The sequence below is a fragment of the Apium graveolens genome, chromosome 2, assembly GCF_009905375.1.
Source record: "Apium graveolens cultivar Ventura chromosome 2, ASM990537v1, whole genome shotgun sequence".
Classification (NCBI taxonomy): domain Eukaryota; kingdom Viridiplantae; phylum Streptophyta; class Magnoliopsida; order Apiales; family Apiaceae; genus Apium; species Apium graveolens.
The window spans coordinates 121,886,711-121,907,425 of NC_133648.1; the positions used below are offsets into that span (position 1 = coordinate 121,886,711).

At 41.5% G+C, this 20,715-nt stretch overlaps 1 protein-coding gene across 1 annotated transcript; it reads left to right on the top strand.

The window, feature by feature from the left end:
• The first annotated feature begins 7,090 nt into the window (after positions 1-7,090).
• LOC141706064 (cytokinin dehydrogenase 9-like) lies at positions 7,091-9,552 on the top strand. The gene is made up of 5 exons (XM_074508895.1): positions 7,091-7,922; positions 8,214-8,341; positions 8,442-8,688; positions 8,797-9,079; positions 9,178-9,552. The coding sequence occupies exons 1-5, from the start codon at positions 7,262-7,264 to the stop codon at positions 9,497-9,499; spliced, it is 1,641 nt and encodes a 546-aa protein (XP_074364996.1). The 5' UTR covers positions 7,091-7,261; the 3' UTR covers positions 9,500-9,552.
• Positions 9,553-20,715: the final 11,163 nt, after the last annotated feature.

Consider the following 20,715-nt stretch of genomic DNA (forward strand, 5'->3'; position numbering starts at 1 on the left):
TGAAAATTTAAAGTACACATGGGCTGCGTTTTTCGGACTCCGGGATGGGGTAGTTTTCAATTTGATGAAAATTTAAAGTACACATGGGCTGCGTTTTTCGGACCCCGGGATGGGGTAGTATTTTTAACTTTCTAAAATTTTATGAATACTCATTGGCTGAGCTTTTATAAAAAATATTTTATAAATACACGTTGGTTGTGTTTTGCGGACCCCGGGATGGGGTAATTTTCAATTTGATGAAAATTTAAAGTACACATGGGCTGCGTTTTTCGGACCCCGGGATGGGGTAGTTTTCAATTTGATGAAAATTTAAAGTACACATGGGCTGCGTTTTTCGGACCCCGGGATGGGGTAGTTTTCAATTTGATGGAATTTTCTCCTTGGGATTGGATAACATTTCTATACCCTTTTTATAGAATCTTTGAGTACACATGGGCTGCATTTGTTTAAGTTTGATAGCAAATAAAGGAACGTAATGAAATTGGTTCAAGGTATGGAACGCTTAAAGTAGAATTTTTCATTCCTTTTTCTCATTGGTAGAATTTCCTTAGGCGGTTTCCATGCCAGGTGTTGGGGACCTCGGTTCCGCTGAGGTAGTTCAGCTTGTAAGTTCCCGGACGGACCACTTCTTTGATTATATAAGGGCCTTCCCAGTTCGGCTGCAGTTTTCCCTGGTTAGTTGGGTCCGAGGCTTCAGTGTCCCGGAGTACTAGATCTCCTGCCACATATTCCCGTATTCTGGCTTTCTTGCCAAGTAAAGCTTTGTTTTTTCCTTGTATCTTTCCATTTTTTCTACGGCCCGATCTCTTGCCTCATCCAGGAATTCGAGGTTGGTCCTGAGGCCTTCTATGTTGGATACCTCGTCAAAGTTGGTCACTCTATGAGAAGGGGATCCGGTCTCTACCGGTAACCGGGCTTCAGTACCGTAGGCGAGCTTGAATGGAGTCTCCCGGTTCCCGTCCGGGGGGTAGTTCTGTATGACCATAAAACCTTCGGGAGTTCATCCGGCCAGTTCTTTTTAGAGTCCTCCAGTCTCTTTTCCAGGCCTCGGAGTATAGTTCTGTTTGTGACCTCAACTTGTCCATTCCCTTGTGGATGGGCAACAGATGCTTTTTTGTGTCTAATCCCGAGTTCTTTCAGATAGGTTTCAAAATCTGAACCCACGAACTGTGGGCCATTGTCCGAGATTAAGACCATCGGGATCCCAAACCTCATTATAATCATGTCCACAAACTTGATGCAGTCTTGCTGGTAAATGGTTCTCATAGCCTTGGCCTCCGCCCATTTAGTCATATAATCTATTGCTACCAGAATATAACGGAGATCCCCTTTTGCTCGAGGGAAAGGGCCCATGATGTCAATTCCCCAGACAGCGAATGGGATCGGTGAGAGAACGGATCCCGAGAGGCTTGAACCCTGTTTTGGTACGTTGCTGAACTTCTGGCACTTACTGCATTTTTTGACATAGGCGACTGAATCAGCGTGGATTGTTGGCCAGTAATAGCCTTGTCTGATGACTTTGTAGGATAGAGCTTTAGCCGCTAGGTGATCCCCGCAGATCCCTTCATGAACCTCCCGGAGGCAGTAGTCCGCTTCCTCCGGATCAACGCACTTTAGAGTTGGTGCAGAGAAGGTTCTCCGGTATAACTGATTGTCTTCTAGAAAGAAGCGTGCAGCCTTATACTTGAGGTACCGGGTTTTGTTCTGATCTTCCGGCAGGGTACCGTCCTTGAGGTAGGCTATGTAAGGCGTCATCCAATTCTCCGGGTTGCTAACACATAATACTTCTTGTCGATCGGTGCTGGGGGCTCCGAGCTCCTCGAAGTAAATCGAGCTGCTTAAATCTGAAGTATTCTGGACGAGCTTGGACAGCTCGTCTGCTTTTGCATTTTCTTCTCTGTTGATCTGCAAGATGGTCGAGTCCGGGATGGTTTCCAGGATTGCTCTAACCATTTCCTGATATCGGGCCAATTTAGGATCTTTTGCGACATATTCACCATTGGTTTGTCTTACCACGATCTGAGAATCGCTGTAGATTGTTAAACTCCTTACTCCAAGGGATTTAGCTAGCCTGAGCCCGGAGAGTAGGGCTTCATATTCATCCTGGTTGTTTGTTGCTTTGAAGGTGAAGGTGATGGCCTGCTGAATTGCGAATACATCCGGGCTGGAGAGGATCAGACCGGCTCCGCACCTTTCGGCTGTAGCCGAGCCATCAACATGTAGCGTCCAAAGATCCCGGTTGTTAAACTCTTTTTCTCCTTTGGAACTGGTTTCCGGCGTTCCGGGGGTTTCTGGAAAAGTACATTCCATGACAAACTCGGCCAACGCCTGGGCTTTTATGGTTATCCTCGGGATGAATTTGATATTGAACTGGCTCAATTCAATTGCCCAATTGACTAACCTCCCGGAGGCGTCCGGCTTGTGGATGATTTTGCGAAGTGGTTGATTAGTGATTACTCTGATTTCCCTGCCTTGGAAGTATTGTCTTAGCTTTCTGCTCGAGTGTACGAGGGCCAGTGCGAATTTTTCCAAGTTTGGGTACCGGGTTTCGGCATCTTTCAGGACTTGGCTCGCATAGTATATTAGGGTCTGCGTCCCATTCTCCTCCCGGATGAGTGTGGAGGATACTGCTCTTTCCCCGGCTGCGATGTAGAAGTAAAGGGGCTCCCCGTGCTTTGCTTTTGATAAAATAGGCGGGTTCATCAACTGTCGCTTTACTTCCTCAAATGTTTTTTGACAGTCCGGGGTCCAGTCGATTATCTTTTTGTTCTGGGCTCCTTTTAACAGTTCGAAGAACGGTAGGCATTTCTCTGCCAACTTTGGGATAAATCTTCGAAGTGCTGCTAGGCATCCTGAGAGCTTTTGGATGTCTTTTTGAGTTCGGGGAACTGTCATTTCCATTATAGCTTTGATCTTCTCCGGATTGGCCTCTATTCCTCTTTCACTGACCAGAAAACCCAAAAACTTCCCGGAAGGGACCCCGAACGTGCATTTCTCCGGGTTCAGCTTCATGTTGTACTTCCTCAAATTGTCAAAACACTCCCGAAGGTCCTGGATGTGCTCTGAGATTGTGACCGACTTGGCGATCATATCATCAACGTAAGATTCCATGTTCCTGCCCAGTTGCTCTTTCAAGATGGTATTCATCATTTTTTGGTATGTTGCTCCGGCGTTGATTAACCCAAACAGCATCATGACAAAAGCGTAGACGGCCCGGTGTGTGATGAATGCCGTTTTTGCAATGTCTGCCGGATTCATCTTGACCTGGTTGTAACCCGAGAAGGCATCCATAAAACTTAACATAACATGGCCCGAGGTCACGTCTATCAGCTGGTCGATATTGGGCAGGGGGTAAGAATCTTTAGGACACGCTGAATTGAGGTTTGTATAATCCACGCACATTCGCCACTTGCCATTGGGTTTTTTGACCAGCACAACGTTTGCTAGCCAGTCCGGATACTTAATTTCACAGATTATGTCTGCCTTTAACAACTTCTCGACTTCTTGGTCGATTGCTTGTTACCTTCCCGGGGCGAAGTTCCTTCGCTTTTGTTTGATTGGTTTTTGCTTTGGATCTACATCCAGACTGTGCATGGCTACGGATTCATCAATCCCCGGCATGTCTTCCGGGGACCAGGCGAATACGTCAGCGTGTTCTTTTAGTAGATCGATAAGCTCCTTTTGGAATGTGGTTTCCAAGCCTTTTCCGATTTTGATTTTTCGGGTGGGGTTCCCGGGTTCCAAATCTACCTCGATTGTCTTTTGGGCCGGTTCTACCTTCGTCTTCTCCTTGCTTTCTACAAACTTTTGTATCCGGGCATCAGCGTTGGTTACGCTGTATCCGGAGTCTTCGATCATGTTCACATCCAAATGGGCCCTTTTACTAAGGTGTTCTCGATGCTTCTTTCTGCTTTGTCCCTTGGGCAGGGACATTATTCTCTTCCGGTTTTCCGATTCCGTTTCTGCCATGACGAGTGCTTGACCATAGCATTTACCAGCCATTTCCCTATCTCCTTTCAGTTCTCCAGTGCCTCCTGGGGTGGAGAACTTGAGTTTTAAGTGAATAGTTGAGGGGATCGCCCTGAGCTTGGTGATAGTGGGCCTACCAAGGATCATATTGTATGAGGAGGTTGCGCTTATCACATAGAATTTCATCATATGGGAGACCTGTCGGGGTGCGGTTCCAAATATGATGGGAAGATAGATGATACCCCGGATTGGAATCATGGTATTCCCGAATCCGTACAAAGGGTCTTCAAGATAGGGATCCATTCTGAGGTGTCCGAGCTCCATCCTGTTAAGTGTGTGCTCGAATACGATATTAGCAGATGAACCATTATCAACTAGAATTCTTTTTACCTCGTTGTTTGCGACGTCGAGGGTCACCACTAATGCCAAGTTGTGATCCGGATCGAGGCCCTCATAATCAGAATAAGAGAAGCAAATCGGCTCGTCCTCCTGAGTCTGGATCATCATCACATCATTCTCCCGATCCGGGCTCCGCGGTGGAGAGGCTGTGCCCCCGAAAACAACATTCACCACATTTTTGCCTCTTCCCGGGGCTCTGTCTTTGTCATTCGAGCCCCTTTGAAGATACTGGTTCATGTTTCCTTTCTTGATTTGGTCTTCTATGAACATCTTGAGGGAGAAACAGTTTTCAGTAGTATGGCCATGATCTTCGTGATAGCCACAATGCTTGTCCCGGGCCCTATTTTCGGGAGGTGCTAGCAAGGGTTTTGGCGGATAATAAAACGGTTTGCCCTTGACTTCACGCAAAACGTCGGCCCGGGGCCTGTTGAGGGGTGTCCACTCTGGTTCCGGCTTGGGTTCCTTCTTGGCCTTTTGTTTCCTTTCGTTTTTTCTTGATTCGAGGTACGTTTCCCGGGGTGGGGTTCCCCGGGACTGCTGAATGTAGTTGGCTTGCCTGTCAAGCTTGTATCTCTTGTCTCTCCGGGACGACGAGCGTCGCTCCGGAGACTCGTCATCATCATGTATTCTTCTGTTCATCTTCATTGATTTGAGGAAATCATTTTCCTTTATGAACTTTGATGCCAACGCATATGCTGATGTCAGGCTTTGGGGCTCCCTATGGATCAGGTCCTTGACATAGCCTTCACAAGATATCGGGTGCAAGTTTCTTCGAAAGATGTTTACTGCCTCCTTTTCTTCCAAGTTGGAGAGTTGGTTGATTTCTTCCTGGAATCTTTTAATGAATTCCGAAAGGGGCTCCTTGCTTCTTTGTTGGATTGTTTCTAGATGACACATCTGCAGCTCGTTCATCCGGTTGGCCCTGAATCTTTTCAAAAATATCTCGCGGAAGTCTTTCCAGGAGTCCACACTCCGGGATGGTATGCGGCTGAACCATTTCTGAGCGCCCCCTTCAATGTTGACGCGAAGAATCGGCATCTAGTCAGGTCGCTGTAATCATAAATATTGGATATTTGCTCAAAATAGTTCAAATGCTCTTCAGGGTCAGCCAGCCCGTCAAAAGAGTCAAAATTGAAGTGCTTTAGCCCTGACTCTCTAGGGGTGGCTTCCAGACTCTTTGTGAACGGGGTCGCTGCTGCCCCTACTTCCATGTCGCCCTCCACTTTCCTTTTAAGGTCTCGAAGGGCCCGGGCCATGTGCTCTTGCTTGGACTCCTTCTCCGGCTCTGAGTCTGAGGAAACATGAATCCGGTGGGCCTTTCTCTTTAGCTTGGCCTCCTCCTCCCGGATCCTCCTTTCTATAGATTCTTGGGCTTTAGCCTCTTCTTCCTTCCGGATTCTCTCCCGGAGGGCAGCTTTTCTTATTTCATCTCTGGCATCCTCTGGTGGCTTTTTTAAATTCTTCGCAATCCGGTCGAAGACGGATCCCCGAGATTCTCCGGACTGTTCTTTAGACCGCTCTCGCTGATCCCCTGGGCGGGTCTCAGGCTCGGCGTTCTGCTTTTCCTTCCACAAGTCCATAGCCGCCTGTATCTGTTCCGGGGTCATGCTTCCCCATGGATTTGTAGTGATCCTTGTGTGTTTGTGGGCAGCTTTTTCAATGACTATTCTCTGGTCTCCTGGTTGGAGATTTTGAGAGGGAGTCCGGGTTATGGGGAACCCTTCGTCCAGGTCTTCCATGTCTCCATCCCTGGGTTGGGGTGGAGGCGGCAGGAAAGAGGCGGAAACTGCTGCTTTGCTTTTTCTCGTAGTCATGGTTACTTGGAAGTGCTATGAATTTACAATAATAAAACTTGTGGAAACGGATCTAAGAGATGGGTATCAGCGTTCTTACTGGGAGATGGTGTTTCACGTTTCTCGGAGGTTCGACCCCTCCTTCTAGCGCCAATGATAATCCCAGATCACCCTGGGGCCTTCTCCTTGTAGGGCCCGAACTCAAACTCCTTTTAGGCTGTGACGGCGGCCGTGTGCGGTGTAGCTGTAGGGTGGGAACCTACAAAACAGAACCGGAGGGGGGTGGCGTCCCCGCGGCACCTCCGACGTGAGGATGAGAAAAGGTTTTTGAGGGGAAGAAGGGCGAAGTTGGGATTATGCAGATATGTTTGTGAGGAGTACGTGTGTGCATGTAAGTATATGTGTGAGAGAGAGAGAGAGTATAAAAGCTTGTAACCTGTAATCTTCCTTCTGTTCTACCTTTTATAGGCCTCCTACTAGGGTTTAGGGGTTTGTCCCTTTTCATCTGGACCGTGGGTTGACCTTTTGGACTGTAGGGCATCTGGACGCCTGAGATGCGTCAGAGTACTATCATATCCGGACCGTAGGAACGTCTTGGATCCCGGGTGCCTGGACGGTGGTGATGCTGCCACGTGTCCAGGGCTCCTCAAGGTCAACGCTGCATCCGTCAGAGTACTGTCAGATCCGGACCGTAGGAATGTTCTGGATCTCGGGAACCTGGACGGTGGTGATGCCGCCACGTGTCCTGGGTTCTTGTATTTGGGCCCTGAGATTCTTCACTTGGGCCTGAATTGTTTATGGGCTATCAACTGGAATAAACAATAAACATTTGTGTAACCTTATTGTGAAAAATAAGTACTCAAATCCATGCACAGTTCACACTTCTAGATTTCTGATCTATCATGGCAAAGCTTAACCCAACACCTTTCCTGTACTTAAATACTACACTTGAATTCATGAGCTCTTACAAATCTCCAATTCTTTCTTACAACGATCTCTTTCTCTCTGATCTCTCTTTCTCTATCTAATTCTCTCTCACACACACACGACACGCCCGCATCTTAATTCAAATTTGACAAAGTATATGGTTGAAAACTATAATGAAATCGATGGCACATGGTTTACTTAAGAACAATGATATAATCAGCAGGTTCCTTATGATTCTTTTGCTGACCAACAATCTTTACAGAAATGATTATTGTCCTAAACTTCCTTCTCATACCCTATCAGTTTCTCCTCAGTCAGAGTTCTCAATCCTACCGTTATCACTCAAGTCACTTAGTCTTGATGGGCATCTTTTCTTTGAGAACATTCACCATGCAGCAAATGACTTTGGCAATCGATATCATTTCCTGCCAGCAGCAGTTTTGTACCCGAAATCAGTTCGTGATATTTCATCAACTGTGAAGCATGTTTTTGAAATGGGTACGACTTCTGTGCTCACTGTTGCTGCAAGAGGCCATGGTCACTCCCTTGAAGGTCAAGCGCAAGCCCGTCAAGGGATTGTTATAAACATGGAATCTCTTCAGGACCGCAAAATGTTCTTTCACACGGGAGAATTTCCTTATGTCGATGTGTCTGGCGGTGAGCTGTGGATTAATATTCTGCATGAGGGTCTTAAACATGGTCTCGCACCAAAATCTTGGACAGATTATCTTCACCTCACCGTTGGGGGAACCCTATCAAACGCTGGAATCAGTGGCCAAGCTTTTCGCCACGGACCACAGATTAATAACGTTTATGAGCTAGAGGTAGTCACAGGTACATTTCTTTTATACTTCTATTAAATTCCTACACGCGCTATATGGTAATATGGCTACCTCCCTCATATGCTTACTTAATAAATATCTTATGTAGTTTGATAATTAATTAAACAATCTAACCCATAACCCCATGTACCAAAGAAAGAATGTTCTGCTACACTCTTTTTCCTGTTTCCGTATATAAAACAAAAACCTCAATGGTCAAGAATTCAGTATCAGACCTATGAAAGATCCCCCCACAGTGTAAATATATATACAAAAACTAACTCATATGTTTGATTAAGTGCAGGAACAGGAGATATAGTGACTTGTACAAAGAAGCACAATGCTGACCTCTTCTACAGTGTCCTCGGAGGACTGGGACAGTTTGGCATTATCACAAGGGCTAGAATCTTCACTGAACAAGCACCCAGGCGGGTAAGATAGATTTTTCTGTTAACTTTTATGAAGTGTTTGGAACTAGATATCATATGCCTAACAAGTCCATAAATTTATAGTACAATGGATCACTTGACAGGTTAAATGGATTAGATTGTTGTATTCAGACTTCAGCACGTTTTGCCAAGACCAAGAGCATTTAATATCATCAGAAAACTACTTCGAGTATGTTGAGGGATTCGTCATAATAAACAGGACTGGTTTACTAAATAACTGGAGATCTACTTTCAGTCCTCAAGACCCGCTTCAAGCCAGCCAATTCCATTCGGAGGGCAAAACTCTTTACTGCCTTGAAATTGCAAAGTACTTTAATCCAGAAGAAAGTGGTAAGATAAACCAGGTAGGCTAGCAACACATTACATAGTTTCTCCAGTGACCCTCCAAGTTCCTTAGCTTTAAATCTGACTCGTAAATTTACTATGCAGAGGATCGAGGGCTTCTTAAACAAACTGAAATATATACGGTCTTCTTAAACAAACTGAAATATATACGGTTCACTCTTTTCATATCAGATGTCTCATATGTGGAATTTCTTGATAGAGTGCATGTTGCTGAAATGAAACTCAGAGAAATTGGCATGTGGGAGGTCCCTCATCCATGGCTTAATCTTCTCATTCCTAAGAGCAGTGTTCATGAGTTTGCCCAACAAGTATTTGGAAACATTCTTACAGACACCAGCAATGGTCCTGTACTCATTTACCCTGTTGACAAATCCAGGTACTAGTTTCACTAATTTTCCTCCTCCATATTCAAATATGAAATGTTTTAGCATTGATTCAAACTAATAATCACGTGCACTGATGTTGTTATTATAGATGGGACAACAAAACCTCCATGGTAACCCCGCAGGAAGATCTTTTCTACCTTGTGGCCTTCCTATCTTCAGCAGTGCCGCACTCCACCGGGTCAGATGGATTAAAACATATTTTGACACAAAATAGAAGAATTTTAGATTTCTGTGATTCAGCCCATCTTGGGGTCAAGCAATATTTGCCTCACTATGACACTCAGGAAGAGTGGAAATCTCATTTTGGTACTAAATGGGAGATCTTTAGAAAGAGGAAATATACCTACGATCCCCTGGCAATTCTATCTCCTGGTCAAAAGATCTTCCAGAAAGAAATAACAGATATGTAACTTTGTCTTCCGCTAAAGGGAAATCAACATTGTAGTACCAAGCACTCATCATATTTGCCTCAAAAAGACATGCAACTGTCTGAAGTATCCGATTTCTTGACAACTATGCATATACTATAAACTTTGGATATTATGGTACAAAATTTTAAGGAAATTATTACTGTCTAGTTGCAGAAAACAAAAATATATATATAAAAAAAAAAGAGGACACAATTAGCTGCACATTTTCTGATTTAATGGAAAAAACAATCAATACAAGCAAAAGAAGGATATACTATTAAATGAAAGCCAGTCACCCGCAATACAGGAAACACAAATTGCATTAGCAGAAAGAAAGAGATACCAGAAGAGTATAAACCAAGGTTCGGTGTAAGTAGTTCAAAATTTCAATAGAAAAAATTACTTCTAGTTTATAATTTTGCCCAGCCAAGAACTGGTCTTCAGTTTCTTCTCTAGTGTCATCATAATCTTGAGCATCAGGAAGAGAAGCTTCAGTGTCGGTAGGTAAAAGTCAATTGCGACAGGAAGAAAACAACCTATATTATCTCTAGTTCCAAAGCCACCATCTCATATCATATCATTGGTGGTAATGGAAGCTTTCACACTCTCACAAGAGACATTGACGTCTGAAGTGCCACCTGATACCACTACCTCCCAGCTTCCCTCTAGAATCAATTACATTGACTTTAGTATCATTTTCATGACTTGCTTCCAGTTCAGATTGAGAATTGAGAATTCACCATCTCATTTGTCAAGCTGACTACACTCTTATATGATGTAGAAAGCTCATTTATTTAAATCAATATAATGGCTCTTGCTTGACATTTTATAGTTGTGGCTAGAGCCGGCTAAACGGGCGGTTTGGCTCCGCACGACCGGAAACCGGCTCGCCTGAAAATTGCGTAAGTCGGCTCGTCACGTGCCGATCACGTGCCGATTCAGAAATCGGCACAAACCGTCTATACAAACGAACCGAGCACGAGTTGGAATCTGGAAGACCGTAACCGGCCCCGCACGAATCGCTAAACCGGGGCGATTCAGTCGAGACCAAACCGCTCGGCACGGCCCGCCAACCGGCCCGCGAATCGCGAGAAATTCCCACGCGCCAACGGCTCCTTCTGTCTCTGTCCCCTCCTTCTAATCAATAAAATTAGAGTAATGCTAAGTAACCCAAAAGTTGTACTAAAATAGTTACAAATTGACGTTGCATGATATGTGTTCAAATATAATTCGTGGGTACATATAAATGCACGCGGGGTCCCATATTATTACTAGAAAAGTTACCATTTATAAAGCATTTGGGAAAAAATTTTGTAACAATATTTGGGTTCTCTAGCATTTTCCATAAAATTATCACAATTTTTTTAACACATTCTAATTAATAAAATTATCATAATATTTTTTAGAGGCCCAAATTAATTGTGACATTCCTGTTTGCTAGTTTTAAAAAATCAATTTGATATACTTTTGAAAAATTAAGTCAACTTAGGAACTAAAATCAAAATAAAATAGATAGATAATTTGTAAATATAGGAAGCGAACTAGAGAAAGAAAAAGAAAAAAAAATATTTTGTAAATATGGGAACAGACTAACAAGACTAATAGTAACAGTAAGTCAGTGAGTTAGTAACAGACAAAAGAAAAAAACGCAGCTTGATTTGCCAATTCGCGGTTGAACCGCTAATTATTCGCCACGCACTTCTGGAAATACGCGCCACACACGAACCGTCTATTCGTTTAATTCGCGGGCCGTTAACGATTTACTCCTTTGATTGTTCGGCCCAGTTCGGCACGGACCGTTAATTTTTACGGACCATTCATGACTGTGCTGATTACCAATTCGGGCCGGCACGCTCGACCGGCTCTAGCCGTGGCATAGTACAGAAAATTAGATACCATATTGTACTTTATTCAATATCTTTTAACTAATAATAATAAAAAGGAAGGAAAATAAATCTCATTAGATGTAGTATACAGATTGTCCTCTGTCATTAAACCTAATAAAATACAATGAAGCTTCAGGGAGCAAATATGATCATATGATTATACACAGTCTTCCACTTTAGTGCTTTATATTTTTTACAATACCCGTACAACTAGAACTAGGAAAACTAGAGATGCACAAAAAGCCCACCGGGCCGGGCTTTATCCGGGCTTTAAAAAACCCGGGTTTTTTAAAACGGATCGGGCCGGGCTTTTCTAAAAATCGGGCTGGATCGGGCTGGATCGGGCTTCCTAAGAAATATAAGGCCCGTTTTAGACCCGCGGGTTGGGCCGGATCGGGCCGAACCGGGCTTTATCCGGGCTTTTTATTTATATATTAAAAAAATATTTTAATATTTTATAACTCGAATTATGAGTAGTTTAAATACCAGAGAAAATAATATCTTGATATATTAGATAGAGTAGTTTAGATACCGAAATAAATAATTATTTTTAATATAATATATAAATAATCATATATACTTTAATTGTTTCTAATATTATGATATATTATTTTAAAAATCATAAAAAGTATTGTATATTTTCAAATTCTATATAAAAAAATTGGTTTTTTTAATCGGGCTTTTCAAAAAGCCCGGGCTTTTATCCGGGTTTTTTTCGATCCGGGCTTTTATCCGGACTTTTTTAAATCTGGGTTTTTATCCGGGCTTTTCGGGTTTCGGGCCGGGCCGGATTTTCGAGAAAAAAAGGAGGCCCATTTAAGGCCTGCGAGCCGGGCCGAACCGGGCCGGGTTTTTTTCCGGATCAGGCTTTTCGGGCTTTTTTCCGGATCGGATTTCGGGCTTCGGATTTTTTGAACATCTCTGCCTACAACACATGACAGCAAAGACATAATTACCTTTAATCACATATACTTCCATACTATCACCACAATACACAACATATATACCACACTGCACAACACATACTACTACTCTGGCTATTAACACATACTACCTACTCTGGCTATTACTATATATTTTCTAATCCTGGCATCCCCCTCCCCCTTAAAGACATCCATGTCCTCATTGTTGTGATTAGTCAATCCTTGCTCCTGAGGTAACTCCGAAGTTTCATGCATTCTGCTGAGAGCGGTAGCCACTTTATTTTCAGCACCCTTCCCGCCTTCCTATACAAAATAGTATAGTGATACCACAATAATTTGTTGATCCATTTTTGTGGGAGCAAGTTATTAATTTTTTGTTCAGTCAAGTACTTGAAAGCCCAATGATCAGTCTTTATGTAGAAGTGTTTGTCCATACAATAGGTGTCCATTCTCTTACAGCTGTCACTATTGCCTTGAGTTCTTTTTCATACGTAGAGATTGCTTGACATCTTGGTTCCGGAGCTTTACTTAAGTAAGCCAAAGGATGCCCACACAGCTCCTAATCTAGTATTAGAAGAATCAGTCTCTACTGTGAACTCCTTGGTATAATCGGGCAGCTTCAGAATTCGAAAACTGGTCATAGCCCTTTTTTGTTTATTAATAGCTGGGAAACACACATATATACACACATGTTATACATACAAAAATAAAAACCTTAAATCGAAGATGGAGATTGATGACTGATAACAAGAAATTGAACATGGACATGAAAACTTATGAAAGCGATGACGATGAAGGCAGAGAAACAACCATGCGGAAGTGACAAAGGTTTGTAAGAGGCAAAACAATTACAATTCATGCACTTCCACCCCCCCCCCCACGAAGATGAATAGTGAAATACGGGGACACGCCACTTTGTCCTTAACATTTTACAAACTTCCTACAGTAGCCACTCAATCCCAAAAATCCTTTTAAAGTCTTGATAGTTTTGAGGTTTTGGCCAAGCCAACACATCTACAACTTTGTTGCTGTCAACCAAAACTCCTTTACTAATAACATGACTAAGGTATGCCACCTGACTTCTCATGAATTCACATTTGGATTGCTTGGAAAATAACTAATGTTGCCTCATAACTTAAAAGACCTGCTCCAAGTGTTGCAAGTGTTCAGTAGCAGTTTCAAAATAGATTAGGATAACATAGTGTTGCAAGTGTTCAGTAGTAGTTTCAAAATAGATTAGGATAACATCAAAGAATACCAATATGAACTTTCTCAAAAAAGGTGCAAAGACTTGGTTCATTATATTCTAAAAGGTGGTTAGAGCATTTGTAAGGCCAAAAGGCATCAGTGTGAATTCATAATGACCAAGGTGAGTCATGAAAGATTACATATCTATGTCTCTGTTTTTCATTCTCACTTAATGATACCGTGCTCTTAGGTCTAACTTTATGTAGAATTTAGCACCATGCAAATTGTTGCGCCATGGAGCCCAAATAGAAGATAAAAGGTGTAAAAAAGGAATAGATTAGAAAGCCCAATTAGGGGCCCAAATATTTAACAGGAAAAGGAGCCAAATTAGGGGCCCAAATATGTAATTAAAAAAGGAAACCCTAATAGGTACTTCCCTATAAATACTTGATATCCCCTTATCTTGAAAGGGGTTGGATAATTTGACAATAAATAAAAGAGTAAAGAATCCATTCATCCGTTCATTAATTCTCTCATATTACTATTGATCATTTATTCATTGATCAGCTAATAAATTGATATCCAATTAATGCAGACTCAACATTTGGTGCTAGAAGGAACTCTCTAGTCATTCATTTATCCAACAATTTTTTTTTGGAAAATGGAGGAAAAGGGAACGAACAAAATTAAAGGCACGAGGAAAATGGGAAAGGCCCCACAAGATGGTTTAGAATAAGGTCTCTCGATTCTCCGCCTCGCCATTTGTTTCCTAAAACAGATCCAACTTGAAAGAATTGACAAAAATGTCCAAATATATAATTAAAAAAGGAAAGCCCAATAAGTTATTCCCTATAAATACTTGATATCCCCTTACCTTGAAAGGGGTTGGATAATTAGACAATAAATAAGAGAGTAAAGAATCCATTCATGAGTTCATTAATTCTCCCATATTACTATTGATTATTCATTCATTGATCAGCTAATAAATTGATATCCAATTAATACGGACTCAACATTTGACTCTAAAAGGAGCTCTTTAGTTATTCATTTATCCAACAAACTTTTTTTTGTAAAATGGAGGAAAAGGGAACGAACAAAATTGAAGGCACGAAGGAAATGGGAAAGGCCCCAAAGATGGTTTAGAGTAAGGCCTCTCGATTTTACGCCTCGCCGTTTGTTTCCTACAACAGATCCAACTTGAAAGAATTGACAAAAAACGTCCAGCAATCTCGAAACCGGTTAGCGGACATCGCCGAACCAAGAGAGACACGAGCCCAAGAATTACAATAACCTCTAGGAAAAAAGTCTTATCAAGTGACATAAGATTACACCTGGACAAAATTCAACGCCTAAAAGCTCAATGAGAAGCTGAGTTAGGTGAGAGCGTGGTCGACGATGAGCAATGGACTTTACTCAAAGAAGAGTCAAAAAGTTACATAATCGCTTAGACAAACAGAGAGAAATTCGCCGACTCCAACTCGAGCTTGAACAGACGCCGACCTCGTTGTTCTTTGATGATGAGGTGACAGAATATCCTTATAAGGATGACAATATGTAAGATGAGGATTATGAACATGAGGACAAGGCATCCATCAAGTCCACTTACTCGAGACCCCGTCACTATAGAACCAAAGGTACAGCTTCTAACGAGAACTCATAACAACTCAGATTGTAGACCCTGATACCATTCTGCGCCTACAAGAAAAAATGGGGATACTCCGTGAGAACATTATTAATCAGTCTAAGTTCGGTTTAACAAGCAAAAGTCCACTTTCAAGAGCAATTGAGAATATCATAATAGATCGAACTTTGGAAACCCCAGCTCTTGATCATTTTGATGGATCGAAAGACCCCTCAACGTTCTTGAACACTTTCAACGGACACATGGCTTTCTATGATCACTCAGAAATAGCGCGATGTCAATTTTTCTCTACTTGTCTTCAAGGAATAGCACTCCAGTGGTATAACAATCTTCCTCCCCGCTCAATTGACTCATGGACAATACTCAAAGCCAAATTTCACTCTCGTTTCTTCGGTAATTTCAAAGGCGGTAAAATCACAGCCTCATTAATAACAATTAGACAAGGTCAGGATGAATCTCTCGGAAAGTTTTTAGAACGATTCAGAGAAGGGATGGCACAGGTCCCCAACCTAGTTGCAGAACTGATCGTCAATTACCTGGTTGCAGGCATTTATAAACATCGTCATGCGACCCTGCTAGAAAAGTTTTTTAAAAGAACCCTCGATCATTACAAGAGGCGTTCCAACTCGTCGAGTACCGTATGACCCTCGCAGAGGAAGTAGGAAATATTGAATCCATGTCCTCTTTTCCACTGAGGAATAGACATCGTCGGACCCTTTCCACGATCCATTGCCCAAGCACAATACATTATTTCGTAATTGACTATGCCACTAAATGGGTTGAAGCGAAGCCGCTCTCCAAAATAAGAGAAAACGACATCATCAAATTATTTATGGGGAAAGATGGAATACCCAGAATCATTGTAACAAATCATGAGACTCAATTTGTGGGGGGGAAGTTTGAATCTACCTTGAAAGAACTTAACATTCAGCACATCAAAGCCTCTGTGGCATACTCGCGAGCCAATGGGCAAGTCAAGGTCACCAACGGAATCATTATGCAGGAATTAAAGAAAAGGACCGAAGAAATCCCTCGGAGTTGGATCGACGAACTCCCAAATGTGTTGTGGGCCTACAAAACTACCCCTCGAACCTCAAAAGGTGAAACCTGTTCAAAATGGCGTATGGGATGGAAGATGTCATTCCTGTTGAAATCTCATTGACATCTCAGAGGTTCCCATTGAAATACCATTAATTTATTGAATAAATTATCTTTGATTGCTTAAAAACCTTCTACTTTTTCCACAATTAAAGTTACCAAACGACTTATCGAAATTTATTTTATCTTTCCCAAACTACGCAATTCATTATCTAATTTATGATAAAATAAAAGGGGAATTAATAAACATGTTAAACGTCAAATCCAAAAATAATAAGGAATCCATAAACAAGATTTCAACGATGAAAATTAGTTTCCTCGTCAAGGTAAATTGTACAAACAACAAAATGGTGTTCCTACAACTTTGTCATTGTGACAAATAAAACATTACCTTTTCAAGGTAAATAATAAAAGTTAAGCAAATATTCTTCTTCCCTTTAATCCCACTTCAAATCTTTTAAAGTTACAAGAAAAGAACTTTTCTTCAACAAATAGATGTAAGTCTATTAATGAATAGTTGAAGAAACAAACACAAAAATTACCAAAGTGACATCTTTATTGAAAATAATATACAGTTCCTTGGCCATAAAAAAATATGTGAATAGTTAAGAAAAGATTACGCAAACGAATGACAAAAACAACTGATTAACATAGTTATCGAAGGAAATTAACCTCGAAAAATATGTTCTTAAATACGTCAACAACATCCACGAGAACACGAGGCATGCCTTGGCCAGAGTATAATAAGAAAGTCGAAATAGACAATATTAAAATAAAGACATTATATTTCCACGGGGCATACCCCGCCTTCAAGCTACAGGACCCGAACCACCCTCGGCAACAGAGACACCAGCATTAGCAGTAAAATCGGCAAGATATTGATCGAAAGTATGACCTTCAAGGTCAATACCAAGACCAAGCACATTGATGCGATTATAGCAGCAAAAGTAACCACCCGCTAAGGCATTCCCCAAGTTCTCTACACCAGCTTGGACTTCGATTTTCAAGTCATTATTTTTGTCACCAAAGCTGCATTATTCTCCTTAAGTTCATCATTTTCCTTTTGCAACAAAGACAGCTTAATCTCATTAGTAGCACGGGAGGAATGCATCTCACCAACGCAACCTTCCAAGTCTCTAAGCTTCTCAACCATATCCTTTTTCATCATTTCAAGGGCCCACAATTTCTCCTTAGCATCACGTGCTCGCTTCTCGAGGCCCAACACCTTGTCTTCAGCTTTTTTCCTTGCTTCATTCACAACCAAAATCTCAGCATTCGCCTTAGCTCGACGGTGTTCATCAAAATCGGCTTGATAACCCTCCATTATCCTAGCAACATCAGACAAAAACTACACAACAAGAATATCAAAGTTAAAAAAAAGAAAGGGAGAAAGAGAGAAAGAGAAATATATATTTTGTACACTAAAAGTAAGTTAAAGTAACGTACCGTCCCTCCTCGACGAAGACAGTTCCTTACAAGATCCTCCCATGATCGATCAATATACGACGTCGAATCTTGATGTAGGTTAAAAGCCTAAAAGGCGTTCAAAGGGGGAGCATTTCCTGTACACCAAGCCTCCATAGCATCAATCTCAATCACCACTTGTTCACTAGACTTCTTCACCTCGATGGGGGTGATAGGCATCCCAGAACAGCCAACAATGGTAAGTGTTTTCCCCACACCTTGACCACTAGACTCATTCGTTCGCTTAGACGAAACTTTGTTGTCTGCAACTACCTCACTGCTACTTCGCTTATGAGAACCAACAACAGCTTCACCCAACGAGGCATCATTACTCTCAACATCGATCAAGCTTCTCTTTCTATCAGTGCTACAAGCCCTCAAACCAGTTCCAGGAGCAGATGGTACACCAAGGGATGAAGACCCGACCTTTCCTCCACAAGATTTCCCAGACACCCTCCCAGTTAACATCAAAGCCTTATCCATCCCAACTTCACACACACCTCGATTCAAAATGTCCTTTAGAGACTTTCGTGCCACTAGGAAGGTATAAAAAAATGAGTGTCACTACAAAAATGTTAATCAAATAAACAAAAGATACAAGAATAAAATAACAGCTTTAGCAAAAAAAAAGACTCGATAAACTAGCTTATGAGTACGAAACTCCATAAAATCAACCTCTTTAAATTGGCGATGCGTATATTTTGAACATGTGCCTAAAAAATCACAAACAAACCGAGAATCATACTTACCTATCCCATTCAAAAAGATGAGGGACTCTCGACTAACATTCCCATAAGGCTTAACAAACTTGAGATCAGGCCCATGGACGTACACAATCCACTTCTCAGTAAGCCACAAAGCCGAAGACCGGGGTCATCACATTTGGAGCCAACTGGGCCACCCCACAACCAATTGTCTTTAAGATTTCCAGATAAAAAGGGTGCATCGATAGCCAAAGTCCATAGTCAAATAAAATCAAAGGAAACCCATGTAAACCGAATTCACGCATCATCCAAACACGATCCCCATCCTTATGTACCTTTATCTCATAAACACTATCAAAGTCTATATATTCCATTAGCTTCAACTTAGACACAACACGATCAATATAATAACTAGCAGATTTTAAGTATGTTCACCCGCAAACTCTTTGGCCCATCAGCGAGACCTCGTTCAACAACGTGACCCCTCAAAAACTGAGACCCTTGGACTCAGAGGTGGGCCGCGTTTAATTTAAGGTTCAGATTCATCAAACATACTAAACGATTGAGAGGACAAGACATCTGGCATCTCAAGATGATCAAGATTTATAGTCGTTCCCATAATCTTCTAAAGGTCTCTTTTCAGGGTTCAATTCATCTAAAGCACCGGATGAAGATACACTATTTGACATTTCTAATACAAAATTGAAAGCATGAAAGGGAATATTAAAAAGAAGACAAAGAAAGAAACGAGGAAAAACTTACAAAGATTTAAGAGAGGAAGGAGAATGACAGATAAACCACCACCACGTCTCATTTTGTTGCAAATACCCGGAAGCCGAAGAGACTCGAGAAACAACTCCCAAGGAAATGATTTGAAACAAAGAACCTAATAATGACTACACGTCTTTATACTCAAAGAAGATATATATATATATAGTAATAATAAAATAAATAGATAAAATAATAGTAGTTATTATTTTTCGCAGGCACCGAACGAAAATACGAAGATTTTGAGACTTGAAGGGGGGGACAAATGTTGGGTCATAGAGCCCAAATAGAAGATAAAAGGTGTAAAAAGGGAATAGATTAGAGAGCCCAATTAGGGGCCCAAATATGTAATAGGAAAAGGAGCCCAATTAGGGGCTCAAATATGTAATAGAAAAAGGAAAGCCCAATAGGGACTTCCCTATAAATACTTATATCCCCTTACCTTGAAAGCGTTGGATAATCTGACAATAAAAAGAGAGTAAAAAATCTATTCATGAGTTCGTTAATTCTCCCATATTACTATTAATCATTCACTCATCGATCATCTAATAAATTGATATCCAATTATTACGCACTCAATACAACTCATCCAATAGTTCATCAATTAGTGGTATAGGAAACTTACTCTTTGTTATTAAAGAATTCAGCATCCTATAATAATCAATGCAGAATCTCCGTGTACCATCTTTTTTTACTAATAGAAGAGAAGAGGCAAATTGTGATCTACTATGTCTTATGATCCCATATTTTATGAAGACAACGTAGGACAAGTTTGAGTTATCTTCGTGTGTGGGGGTGCCTTGCTAAGGTGCTTGTCTCTGAACACAAGAGAAAGAAACTGGGTCCAAAATTTGTTTATTGTATCTTTCTGGGCTATCTTGAAACTACAACTGCTATGAGATTTTTAGTATTAAAATCTGACATAGTTGGTATTGTGGCGAATTTGATAGTTGAGTTTCATGATGCAACTTTCTTTGAGGAAGTACTCCCTATGAAGACTGGTATACCTTTGGGTAGTTCTGAGGATGATCCCGCTCACACATCGAGTTCCATTCCCGATCATGTGGAAAGGATGTCGAATGTGGGGGTGGATCCTGGTAGTAGCTCTACTCCAAACGAAGTAGAGGAACCTAGAAGGAGTAAGCGTGCAAAGGTAGTCAAGGACTTTGGAAGTGACTTTATCACTTACAATGTCGAGGATGAGCCTTTAACTTTCCGTCAACCCATGGATTCTTCGGAGTCAAGGCATTTGAAAGGCGCTGTAAAAAGTGAAATTGACTCAATTGTTTCAAACGGAACATGGGAGTTAGTTGATCTCCCTCCTGGGTGTTCTACTATTGGATGTAAATAAATCTTCAAGAGGAAGCTAAACCCTGATGTCTCAATAGATAAGTACAAGGCTAGGCTAGTTGCTAAGGGCTTTAGGCAGAGCGAAAGCATTGATTATTTTGATACATATTCTCCAGTTGCCCGAATGACAACAATCAGAATGCTTATTGCATTGGCTTCTGTACATGGTTTTTTCATCCATCAAATGGATGTA